The sequence below is a fragment of the Chlamydotis macqueenii genome, chromosome 2, assembly GCF_036417535.1.
Source record: "Chlamydotis macqueenii isolate bChlMac1 chromosome 2, bChlMac1.mat, whole genome shotgun sequence".
Taxonomy (NCBI): Eukaryota; Metazoa; Chordata; class Aves; order Otidiformes; family Otididae; genus Chlamydotis; species Chlamydotis macqueenii.
Window position 1 is genome coordinate 110,152,046 of NC_141557.1, and position 13,391 is coordinate 110,165,436.

The 13,391-nt window shown below is 41.0% G+C and overlaps 1 protein-coding gene across 1 annotated transcript in view; it reads right to left on the reverse strand.

Moving 5' to 3' along the window:
- Positions 1-13,391, reverse strand: part of ARHGAP28 (Rho GTPase activating protein 28) — a 72,298-nt gene that overhangs the window by 21,180 nt on the left and 37,727 nt on the right. The window contains exons 2-3 of the mRNA XM_010118090.2: positions 9,671-9,873; positions 4,789-5,006 (exon numbers count right to left, since the gene is read on the reverse strand). Coding sequence (XP_010116392.1) covers positions 4,789-5,006; positions 9,671-9,873 — 421 coding nt within the window. The remainder of the gene's footprint in view (positions 1-4,788; positions 5,007-9,670; positions 9,874-13,391) is intronic.

Sequence of the window (13,391 nt, forward strand, 5' to 3'; positions counted from 1 at the left end):
CTCTGAAATGTACTCAGTGAAAATAACTACAATGCCTCAAACCAATCTTGTATTTTTTCTGCTGTCCTTTGCATCCTGGTGGGAGCCCTTGGAGCCTCTCCCTCTCCCTCCCCTCCTTTCTCAAATTTGCTGCCTCACCCCCCCTGAGCCTGATGGAGCAGCCCCAACTTTCCAGCTGAACCTGCAGCTCAGAAACCCCATGAGCCCGCAACAGCCGCTCTTTAAATTGCTTTCCAAATTGCTAAATCGGCTGTTTGTCAACAAGCAGCAATGCCCCAGGGCAGAAATTTTGTCTTTCCCATTTGTAGCCAATGCACAGGAGCAGCATTCTGGCTGCAGAAAAATGACAGATATTTAAAAGACAGGCAGCTCTTCCAATTGGAAGCCTGAAATAATGTTGCAGTTGTCTTACTCAATCTTATTCTCTGAATAATTTGGGCAACAAAGTCAAATGGAACATGGATAAAATATCTCCTGAGAGAGTCCATTCAATGGCCCACAAACTTGATAGCAAACACAATTTGAGTCACATGGACTTTCTTTGCCAGAAGACTGTAGGGACTATTGGCTTTTTATAAGGAGAACTGTAGGATGCCTTTATGATAAAATCCCATAACATTAAAACAAAAGGTTTTAGGGCATAAAAAAGCAATATACATTTCAGGTCGGAGTATGGAAGTGGAGGGGATTGTTAAACTTGTCTCAGAAATTTGGGAAAATCAAACATAAAAGTAGTTACTCTGCTGCTTAAGATGTAGATGGAGAAATTAACAGTAAACACTAGCAACTGGCTCACCTGCTTTCACTGCTCAAAATGTCTGACTCTGTGAGTGGTATTCAGAACAGATTTACAGTGAACCAAATTTATTAAGAAAAAAAATAAAAATCCTTCCAGTCTTGTTACACAGGTGAAATTGACAGTGGAGCAGCTGCAGCAACCAGATTTGGTTTGGCCAAACAGGGTGGAGCTGGTGGAGGGGAGCTGACAGCACAACCCTGCCCGGCACCTGACAGTGCTTGCTTGCAGCAGCCCGCAGGCTGCTCTAGCTTGTGGCAGTTGAACATTGGGAATCACGGATAACATCAGGGGTAGCTTAAAACGTCTTAATCTTGGTCTCGTTTCCCAGCCTCCACAGGGACAGTATATAAAGAAGGCAAATCTATGTCTCTCTTGTGAAAATGTCTTCCAACCAGGACCAACACCCCCACCTTCCTTTCTTTTGTTTTTAATCTTGGGTAAGATGATACAAAGAGAGGGAAAACTGGGAAGAAAACCTTTTTAATGCATGAATTTTAAAAATTCAGATTGTTTCTTTAGTAAAAAAAAAGAAGATTAAAAAACTTTGGAAGCTCACATCTTAATAAATGTGAAAGGCCAAGAGTCAAATTTGATCCTTAACTAAACTGGATCAGCTTTATTCATTTGGCTGGGGCTTCAGTTATGGCAAGACTTCTCATATCCTGATTTCTGACTGAAAGTGATTCACTAGACAGTTCTCATTCTCCGTTACTAAAAATGAGCCCAGTGTTTACTGGCACCATGTACACAGGAATTTCCAGTGGGAAGAGGAAACCAAAAGAGCAAGGAGAAGATGGAGATGAGGCAGATATTTCTTTAGTAGCTAACCTCATTGTAGAAGATGTAAATACAAATCTTTGGAGCACCAAAGCAATGAAACCCTATTGTCAGGCCTGCTGCTAAGGGAAATAAAGGCAAAGGAGCACAGCCTTATAGCTCTGGTCAGGATACAAGTTGCCCATGCTTTGGATATATTCGTATTTCTAAGCACTGTCATCACAAATACATTTTCATGCAAACAGCTCTGGGTTAGTTAGTGATTCTTCTGTAATTAGGACATGATTTTCTCATGCACTGCTCAAGTAAAATGCTCCCAAAACTCTTGAGGAGTTTTAGCTGATCACAATGTACAGGGTTGGGCTGTTAATGAGCACAACGCTTCATTTCCTCCCTCCAATAATAAAATCAATGTCCCCTCGCCCCATTTGTATTCTGCTGTTGATTTTTCTACACTTTGAGCACCAGCAGAGCCAAGCTTCTGATGGAAGCAGCAGGGCACCAGCAGTAAGGAAAATCAGGCCACTGTGATTAATAAACCATCCCATTTAAATCTCTGTAGTGTGGCTCTCAGTCGAGCCTGCAGAACAGAAGCACCTCAACTGGGGCAAGCTGCTCTGCCAAGGGGTGAGGTACGGCAGGTGATGCATTTTGCCCCCAGGGATCACTGCACCTTTCCAGGGTGGGCAATGGAAAAAAAAAAAAACCAAAAAAAAAAACCCAAAAAACAAACCCCACCAAACAAACAAACAAAAAAATAAAAGGAAATATGGCTTCATTTCAGCCTGCCTGGGCTGTTGAGGGAATACTCCTGCCCTGAGGGGATGGACCTGAAGGTGGGATGAGGGAAAAACATCCTTCACTCCGTGTTAATTCACACAGAGGTTGGCCACCTGGTAGTAATAGTGAAGCACTTAGCAGGCCGGATTTTTTTCAGAACAGAGAAAATAAACTAGGGCAAATCTCTCTCTCTCTCTCTTCCTCCCCTACCGAATGACAACTATTTATGCCTCTTCGGTAGTCCCCTAAATCTCATCTCAGGTGACCCTAGGGAGCTAATCACTTTTTCTCTGTCATTAGCCACAGAAGAGAGTAATCCATCCTGTGACCCACCCCTCTATGCTCCTGCAATGCTTTAATTGTTGGGAAGAGGGTGTAAATCAATCCTCCTACTGGGGAGAATTATAGAGTTACGTGACGCAATTAGAGCTGTTTTGCTATTGGGAACACATTTACTTCTTCCCTTCTGAACTAAAAAGCAGGATAGGAAAGCAAAAATCCTGGACATCATTTCAAGCATCTTTTTACCAGCCAATCCTCAGCAGCTGTCCTGAAAAGATTCACCCCTCCCTGTCCACTATGCTCTTCTTTTTTGGCTAGGTTGTTTTTAATCTCATTCATGGCAAAGATTCACCGACAGCTGTAGTGCCATGCCCAAAGGTGCAGCAGAGCATGAGGGGGTGAAGTAGCTGACACCTCTCTTAAAAAGGACTGCTCAGAAACAACCCCCCACCCTAATGTGTCTATCCCTGAGGAGCTGATAATTAGGACAAACTTTCTAAATCCCATAATAAGCAGCTGAGATAGGAGTGGTGGTCAATGGGAATGCCCAAAGGGTGCTGGGAACCTTGCAGGCTTTTAGAAATACAATCTGTTTTGTAGTCCATTGGAGGGAGGTGATGGTGTGCTCTGGGGTTGTATTTTGTGTATCTGTGTTTAACACTGAAATAAGCACCCTGCAGAACTGCATATTTTCGTGGGAAGAAGAATTAGAAGTCTTAATTACTTTTTCAGTCTTATCTTTCAGACTTTCACAATGCAGAACTAGTAAATGAGCTGAATTTCAGAGGAGGTAAAACAGTGATTTGAGGTGCAAGGGCTCTGCAGCTCCTGATTCCTTTAGCAAGTGAGGTGAAAAATAAGCAGGTCAAAACCAGATCAATAATGTGCCCATCCGACAGAACAGGTGCAAGATTTATTTGGCTGATTGAAATTCATTAGGAAACTTATGTGTTTTTATAATTTAAAAAAAAAAATTAAATGCATTAAAATTTAAAGATACTTGAATCAGGAGTGTGCTAATCTAATAAGAAGTGCCATCAGCTTTTTAATGTTCATGCAAACATGCCTGATCATTTCTCATGCAAGAAAGTCTGCCCACAGGAAACTACTGGATGCTTCTGCACATATTTGTGGGATACATGCAAGAGGTTCAGAAGAGCCCAGATACTTAAACTGGAGACAAGTAAGTTAACTCCCCAACCATTATATCTTTGTAATTTTAATATAACTATGCAGCTATAATTGTCCCAAATTTCCCAATTTTTTTTTGTTTTAAATTCATCCAGGATGCTAAGCCTTGAGGAGGAGGTAGAACAAATAGAAAAGGACAAAGCGATTTTATAATGAAAAATAATTCCGTGGAATTTTGTAATGACAAGAACTTTAACATTTCAACAGTGAGCTTGTGAGCTTATTGGCAACTCCAATTTCAGATATCACGAGTGACATATGCAAAGTCATGCGTGTTGCTTTGAGCATTGGACTAAGCTCACGCAGTTGACGGCATTCACCAAAATCAAAACGTGTAGGGGTAGGAATTGGTGCATTTAGAGCTATCTTCAGGGAAAAGTGGGTGAAACCACCAGAGGCAATGCTCATTTCTGAAGCCAGGAAGCAAATGAGCAGTTAATAGATTTTCATTTGCTACATAAGTGAAATGTAACTGCCAGTGTACCAGTTGCAATCATGCCAGCAGGTGTTTAACTGCTTGTGCATATTTGAACCCCAGTTGTTTCATTACAGGAGTTTTACTTCACTGCTGAGACTGCTGAGTAAATAGCAAGTATCCCCAGAAGCCAGCAAAAATTTGAATAGCTGCCAAAAGTAACTCACCAATTTCCAAAAAATAAGGGAGCAAATGTTAGTCTTGATAGGAGATTGCAGGAGGAAGGCTGGCAACAGATACAACATCATATTACAGGTTAGCTGAAAAACTGCGCACCATCTATTTTATTTGGTTTCTTGCTTTCCTCTCAAAATGTAGCAAATACAGCATTAAAAGTCTGTACTCAGTGTCAGGTACTGCTACTGGCCAGCTGTACGTTGTCAGCAGGAAAGGATTCCTGTCTGGTAGTAGCTTTGATGTGCTACTTGCAACATGCATAAAAACTAAGCTCAAAAGCATTTGGTAGGATGCGTTAGCTACTTACAGAAGAGTCACTGGTGCCAAAGATGTCTCGCACATCCCGGACTGTGTGCTTGTTCTTCTTCCTCAGGGTCTGAGTGTAGGTATTGTACCTCTTCTGTACGGCGGCAGCTTGAGTTCGGGTCAGAGTGGACAGCAGGGCTTGGCCATCCTCCTCTTCAGCTCCCGAGATCAACGTAGATAAACCTACATCTTGCAGCCATTCTGCCTCCAGCTCCCCTTCTGTGGAGGCAAAAAGCGTGTTACCAGGCCTGGCACGGGAGAGAGAAGGGTCTGAAGGAAAGGAGGTGGCATGGTGAGTTGCTGCCTTAGCTTTTACCTTGAGAAGACTCCACTTCCAATCTTTCTTAGGCCACAAGTATAAGTTAAGTTAGTTTTGTCAACAAACTGTCAACTTTCAGTTTGGCAGTCTCTACAGGAGAGGCTTAGGAGAAGAACAGAAGAGATTTTTTTAACCTGTGCATTAACATACTCATGTGAAGAAGGCAGCAGAGTGCCTAGCCTGACGCAGCAATGTCGCTAAAAACTAACCCCTCATTCAAGATCATAAATCCCCTCAGTTACCATTTATACCACGTTGTACCAGATGAAGCCATTTGTCAGGTGGAAATTAAACTGGTATTCCAATTCAAATAAGTAAAAATACTAAAGTGGTGTATACAATAGAATAATGTGTTTGCGCACTAAAGATGAGATTTAAGATGCCAGAGTCAGCTGTCAATCAGGCACCTAGTGAAGATGTTACACAGAGAGAAGTGTGATGCCCACCTAGTCCAATAGCCTGTTTTGAAAAAGACGATCAAGAGCCACAGCTGCTCACTAAAGAAGAAGGGTCAGGTAGGAGTAGGTGTCAAAGAGGTCAAATAGGGGTGTGAGATGCAGAAATAGCTATCCTTGCATGCTAGGTAGCATCCTGATTTTTAATAATTAAAGACTGGCTAGCACTCTACACTTCTTGGTATCTTGATTAATGACTAATATCTTCTTGAATCCTGTTCAACATCTGTTTCTTAACTGGTTCAACACTGCAACTGGCTCCATAGTGAGATTACACACTGTGGGACGTCGTATTTTCTTTCCTGGTTCTATTAGAGATGGGGGAAGCTTCTGATGTCTTCTCACAGACACCACTGCAGACCCCCACTACCTTGCCACCCTTGCCACTCAAAGCCAATACAGGTTTTCAGCTTGCTACCTGTTATATTGAATAAATACACCCTGTCACTGTAGGACAGGGAGAAGCTTCCCATCTAACTTCTCTAAATTATTTAGTAATTTTAAATTTTGCTGTCATCGCCTTTTTTTTCTTGTCTGCTTTTTAAAGTAAACAGTCATAGTCTTTTAAAATCTCTCTTTGCATAGGAGATTTTAAGGTCTTTCATTTTAGTTCTGTGAACAATCCTCACTCATCTACTTCAGACAAGACAATAATTGCATTCCAGCTTTGACTGAAGAAGAGGTATTCCAAATAAACATGTCAAACAGGAAATGGATTCATTTGCAGCATGTTCTATAAAACAACTGCTCAATGCACTTATTGTTCTTATCCCAGCACTGGTCTTAATGGTAGGTTGGTATTTCCACTCGCCTCTTCTTGACACCAGAATGCAGACAGATTGATAGATACCAGTTTGCTGCACTTCGGCAGTTAGATACACAAAAATTACAAGGCTGGACTGTAGGGAGAAAAGAAAGCACCTTATGCACGTGCGGTCACTGACTTAATTGTTAACTATTTTGTCTTTTCACAAAGCTCTACAAAAATATCTGCTTCTAAAACCCCTGCTCTGTGTTAGATGGGGTGTGACCAGCCCTGTATCCTGTGAAACAGCTTGTGTCTGCTCAGATCCTTTCTGCATCCACAGACAGGATGACAGGCTGTTCCTTTCCCTTCTTTGTAAGCTTTGAACCAATGGTTCTTCTGCTGTCCTTTTTCTTCTTCCTAACGAGGTCTCATTTCTGTGTGTCACTGCTCTAGCCACATTCACTCATGTTCTAGTTTCTTAATTATACTAATTTTGGCTTTTGTCCTGACATATTCTTTCCAAGAATTTAGTTTTTAATCAAACTTGGCTTTCATAACGCTATGAAAAATAGTAAAGCAGACACGAAATTGTGCTTGCTTACTGGCCACCCCTGTGACTTGTTTTCTCTGGCTATCGCTCTTTTCCTGTTCCAACCACTCACAAACAATAGGCTAAGAAGTAATGACAACAACAGGAGCAAAACTATTAAAAAAAGGGAATTTCTGCACTAAAAAAACCCCTCAAAATGTGATGACACATAGGTTTAAATAAGGGCTACAAGAAAAACATGTTGTTTCATGAAACAGTATTTTTATAGTGGTAGCTACTTATACAGCAGGGTCTTCATACTGTGTTTAATTCTGCACAGGACAAACAGATAGAATACAAACAAATAATCACAAGAGTTCCCTCTGGTTGATAATTCTCTTTTTCTCATAGAGATTGCTAGGAAAGAGATTTGCCTTTCTTTGAATTTCAGATATAACCTCAAATAACTCACTGCATCCCAGCATTTTAACACCAAGTGTTAAAGCAGGTTTGCACATCACTGCTGTCTTAAATACCCCATGACTTCCTCTTGCCCTACATTTTCATCCATTGTATCACTTGTTATAATCTTCTTTTCTTTCTTGACCATAGTTACTAACATCAACAGAGTACGTGTGCTAATGTCTTCCCTTGCACAAGCGATCTGGCAAAAAACAGCATTGTGGTTTCAACAATAACAGTGGTGCCTGGGTGCTATCACCCTTTGGCTTCCTTCTTAAGGTTCTGCATCTCTTTCTCTCAAAAACATCTCAAAAGAGTGACGAGTATTTGTTTTTATTTTGCCCTGAGGACTTCCACACTGATTTTTAGTATTTTGATCCTTGGCAAGGAGTATTATCCTATTAGGCGCTTAATAGAATTTACTATTATTTCCAAGATTTATAATCTCAGACTGAATATATTCCTGAAGTTAATAACTAGAACAAGTACTGCCTGGTCTTGTGTGGATGTATGCAATATATATGTGTTTAAAACAACAGGATAAAGGTAAATGAAGTGTGTAGATGTATTGCATTTTACCTTGCAGTCTCATTTTTAATTCAGGACAGAGGGGAAAAAAATCAACGCTGTGTAATGAGGTGTAATCAGACAAAGGATAGCATGGTACTGCAGCAGAGTTTGCACTGCTGTGAAGATTTAGCTCAGCAGTGATTAAAGTGATGGAAAAGTTTCTGAGAATATGGAAAATGAGCTCCTATACTGCCTTGTCCTACTACCTTACCTGGCTTGGTAACTCACAGATATGTGACATTTGCCTGATGGTGCAGACAAGTCAGGGACACCCAGTTCATGCTGACAATTGCATGAAGGAGACACCGAGAGGTTCACAATCTCTTTCTGCGGTCTCCAAGCTGGAGAGCATGACCAGAGAGGACTGTCCCCAACAAGGTCAAAATGATTGAGGCAGATTTCTTTTCTGCCTTTCTGTAACAGTAACGACAGTTTCAATGTTACACCTCTATCTATTTTCATTTGAGACCACAAGCCAGCACAAAGAAGTGCAGTTTGGATTTAAGCTGCCAGACTGCAACCCTTATAGCAGATCAAGGCTTCTGGTGAATGAAGGTCATCTTCTTTATCTTCCAGGAGAGCCCTATTGGGAACTAGTGAGTGGGAGGTGTTCCCCATGGAAACAGTACATGGTTGGCGCTAGATACTGCAGTGCGGGATACTTATAATGATTGATTACACAGTGGGTTGCTTAATAAAGTAGCACTCTTTCCCTCTTTTCACCCTTTTTCCTGGTAGAGGAATTAATGACATCCCTTTGCACGTGAAGGTTAGAAAAATACATCATCACTTGTTTTGATGACTTGTGTTAGTAATTGTGTGGAAAGAACACACCACTGTTTCAAAATCTGTCCCTCAATCAGTAGTTACCAGACTAGTGGCCACAATCCACAAAAGGGTTGCAGTAGTTATCAGTGGGTCATGACCTCACAAGAAATTCAGTTTCATCCTATAGTAACACCTGGTATTTTGTGTTGCGCAACAGAATGCATTTGTCAGTGGAGTCATAACCAGGAAAAAAAATGAGAACTGCCATTCTAGATGTTATCGAATCATCTAAAACAAAGCTGCATTGCAACAAGCTAGTGCAGACTCTTACCTGTTTTTCCAAATATATTAAGAAAAAGAAGAGGGGAAAATGTTAAGGTAGCAGAATGATGTAGTAATATTTTCAGCATAATTCGTATAAATGATGTATTAATATTGACAAGTGGGGAGTCTGAATGATGTAGGCATCCATATATTCAGTCTTATCTCTAATTTTTCCTTGAATTATATTTGAATTGGGCAATCTCGGAGAAACAGGCAGTTATCAAATTTCTGATAGCAGCAAACAATATCTAAGTAAAATCTGCTTCAAGACTTTCATAACTTCTACATTATATCCTACTGAAAGCCAGGAATTTGAAAATTACAGTATACTAAGTGAACTTTTTGGTCCTTTTATATGTTTTGGTTTATTATATTTAATGCTGGAGATTAAGTTTTCACTTAGTGCCTCTCTTTTCTGAATTACACCATATCTGTCCTCCTGAAGTACTAATAATATTGGTGCAAAAAAAAAAAACGTACTTCAGAAGTCAATTACCAGCCCTAGTGCATAAACCAGGCTGAATTATTATTTCTCTCCAGTCATCTCTCATACATTGACTCTGACATTCAGAAGTAGAGCTACAGTGATCATAGACCCAGCCTAGCACTGCTGCTCGTACTGGATGAGAGTAGGAAGGAAAGCAGGTCATCACTAAAGAGATGAGGTAAAGCCAAGGTGAGAGGAAGAAGTGGTGTTCGTGTGCTCACCATCAGCAGGTTTGAACTCCAAGAGAGTTGCTTCTTCAGGTCCATCTTCACTGCTCTCCTTGATGCTCTCCACTTCACACCAGAAATCCTCCATGGAGGTGCTGTCCATGGAGGCCTGTGAGTTGGAGCGACTGAATGAAGGAGGAGGTGCTGACTCATTGGAAAGCATCCTGTTAATTCTTCGACAACGTGAAAGAGACTTTCTGAAAAGAGATAGAGATGAAAATAAAATGTATCTTTCTATCATGCAAATTTATACATGCAAAAAGCAACTAGGGCTTCAGCTGTGACTCTGACAGGGAGCAGGGAACAAGATGCTGGAGGAAAAGTGCACAGTTCTGGTGGTCTTCATGACCATAACTGTTATGACTAGAAATCTATTTTCCGTCTAATAATTTATCACTTTAATATCCTTTAGTGTTTTACACCCTAGAAGGGGACTCAAGAGATGCAATTTCTATTTCTAACACTGATACGCATCTAATAAGACACTGGAAAAGTATTTTAACTTCTCTGTGTCTCAGTTTCTCTTTCTGTTCCTTCCTGTTTTGCTTACTGGCTGAAATGCTTCCGTGCAAACTCTTTGGGGAAAAACAATCAGACTTGGGAACCTTGAAGTATTTTACAAGCTCATCTTGGTTCCAGAAAAGAATTTAAAACTTGAACTATTTTAATTCCGAAGAATAATTACCTTTTATTTGAAAAATCCTTTAAAAATAAGCCATTTAAAAATGAAATTAAAATAAATGAAATCTTAACAAAATTTGTCTTTGAAATGAAATAGTGTGCTTTAGGCCAAACAGAAGGTTTTGCTTACAGGTTCAAAAAATTATGATTCACTAAAAATCAAATTTCAGGTTACAATTTAATATACTGATGGAATCAAAACAAAGAAGTTCCTTACTTCTTTGTTCTTGTTTTTCCCACTGTAAATTCTTGCAGCTGAAGACAGTTCTACAAGTTCATAGAAAATTTTATAAAACACTCGCCACAAAAGTCTTGTCTCACTTTGTTCTTTTGCATTATTATGATCGCAATACTGTAAGAAGCTTTTGTAAGTGTAATTGCAGTAGTTACAGTAAACAGTAATAATAACCACTACAATATTTGTACAAAGGAGTCAGGAGGTAACCTAATTATGGCAGACAGCTCGACTACAGAAATTAATGAAAAATTCTGTCATAAGGTCTTCTGGCCTTCACTTATCTGAATTAATTCAAATGCAGTTTCCCTTTCTCTTCCTTTGTGGCATCATCCTGCCAACAGGCCTTTGTTTAAAACCACAGGCATCACTTTTACTCCACTAAAAAAAAAAAAAAAGATACTTCCTTTTCAGTATTTCCCTCCTTGTCAAAGTTCTTGTAATGGATGTATAAACAATATATTATTTAATAAAGCTGATTGGATGTGCTTTTCCCGCTTTGTGCCGCTGCCTCTGCTGCATGCACCCTCCTTAAGCGAAGAGCTGGCTGCTTCCCTGAGGCGCCTGGAGCCTTCTCGCTTCGTCTGGGTGGTCCCGGGCAATTTCTTCTGGGTTAGGTCTGAGCCCCAGCTCAGGGAGCCACGGTGGAAACAATGGAGCACAACAAACCCAGCTGTGGACATTATCAGTGCTTTTAAAAGGCAAAGCTCAGGCCTTTGCCTCTTTTTAAACACAGGGAGGTGTAAATACAGACAGTTCAGCTGCCAAATCTGCCCATGTGCTCTTGGTCAGCTGCTGGGAAGCAAAGCTTTCTGTCGGGTGACAATATTTCAGGAGAAGAAAATGTACTATGGTGCAGCAGAGACACATGTACTCCAGGAAAAGAAATGCTGTCTTCAGCATTTCTATCCTTTTTTTCCTCATAAAGAGCAAATGATTGCTTTTAAACATAGCTCTGAAACTGTTATTGTTTTAATTAGAACAAGCCGCAGTCACCAAATCTGAGAAGAATTTCTGACACAAGTGTGGTTCAAGCTATTTGAGTGCTTTCCATGTAGCTCACCGTCTTGGGAGACAAGTTTTTCAGTCGGCTTTTGTTCACAACGCCTCAGATGACGGGAGTACCTGATAAATCATAATTACTGAATTACGAATTTGGAAGTGGCAGCATCTGTTTTTTTTTTTCTTATGGATTCACTGATCTTTCTTACCTGCATCAGCATTATCAAGGAGAAAAAAAAAATGCAAGTCTCACAGGACTTAAATATCAGGAGGTACTACTGTATCAAGCGTCCCCAAGCTGAGGTTTCAACCAGCAGAAGCAGAGACCCTGAGAAGCAGCCAGAAAACCCCCACTTCAGCTGGGAGCTGGTGGGGACGGGGGAAACGGCTCCCACCAGCCGATCGCTTACTGCTGTGAAAAGCTGCGCTCTTTTGTTTAAAATGTGATAGTGAACACAAATAAGGAAAAAGGCAAAACTTTCTGGAACTCTTAACGGTGTTTGGGGCCCCCTTTTCTCTGGGCTCTGTAGGAGCAGAGGGAGAATTCAGGGCCGCAGTGGGTGCCCATCATCCCACTGCAGACTGTCCCTCCCTGGCCTCCTCTGTAGCCTGGGGCTCTGCCTGAGCCCCCACACTGCTGCCCGCTGGGTAATTCATATCCCTGCTTCCTATAAACCTTTGTGAAAAATAAGCTCCTACACTTGCTACGAAGCACAGCCCAGAGCTCTCACACCAGCAGTCGTAGGAAGGAATGCTCTCGCTGGTTTGGAATCAAACACGTGCTGGGACGAGAAGAGGGCTTTTTCCCTGATAGCGTCACTCACTTCCATCATTTAGTCATGGTCAGGGAATTTAAACATTTCCTGCCCTCCCAGTGTGAATCTTGACCATGACCCTTGTGCTCTTCATGCATCACACCAGACTGGTTGTTGGGCTTCGACTCCATCAGCACTTCAGCTAGCTCAAACTAAGGCTTTTTATTTCACCATATTAGGAAGAAAGAGGCTTGGTGGGTTGTTTCTTTTCTCCCCACAGTGAGTATGCTATTTTGTAATATTACCATACCAAAAAGCTAAATGCAAAACAGACCACGTACCATGGCAACAACTGCTGTGACAACCAGCTTTACCAAATACGTCTAAGGTTCCTGGGTAATTAACGTGCATCTACAACAATATTAAAAGTATGGAGCTTATTTGGAAAATCAGCTGAACAAAGTCTCCTGAGAGCCTGGTATCTGAGGCTTGTCATCTCAGCTTGGATTAAATCAAGCTGTGTAAAATTCCTGTAACAAGAAAGGCTAGGCAGAAGTGTTTTATCCTTATTGGTAAACAGCTGAATCTTGCTTCTAGGTGGTCTGGTACAACCCTTCTGCAATTATTCTGAGTCTGCCTATTAAAAGCTCACGTGTTTGCACAGACCTCCAGCTATGATTTTGACCCATATACCTGTGGCTTTTGTCCTGGGGGAAGCGGTCTTGCTTTTATGTGTTAATACGGTTGTCTCCATTTCCTCCAACAAAAGCTGCTCAAAACAGTTTCAAGGAAAAAAAAAATCCTACTGAGGAAGGAAAGCATATTCTTCACCACTTTTAATTCATTCTTGAAGGATGCTGAATGAGCACTAACTCAGCAAGCTGCCTGCCTGTCTCAGACACAGGTCAACAAGCCCGGGTTGCCTGTCACCTGGGAATCTCATAGCAGAAAACCTGTGTTCCTGATACCTTTTTCAATGTTTCTTGATACCTTCAAGGCTTCCTGGCTTGTTTGCTCTTTTTCTTAGTGTCTGTAGAGAAGT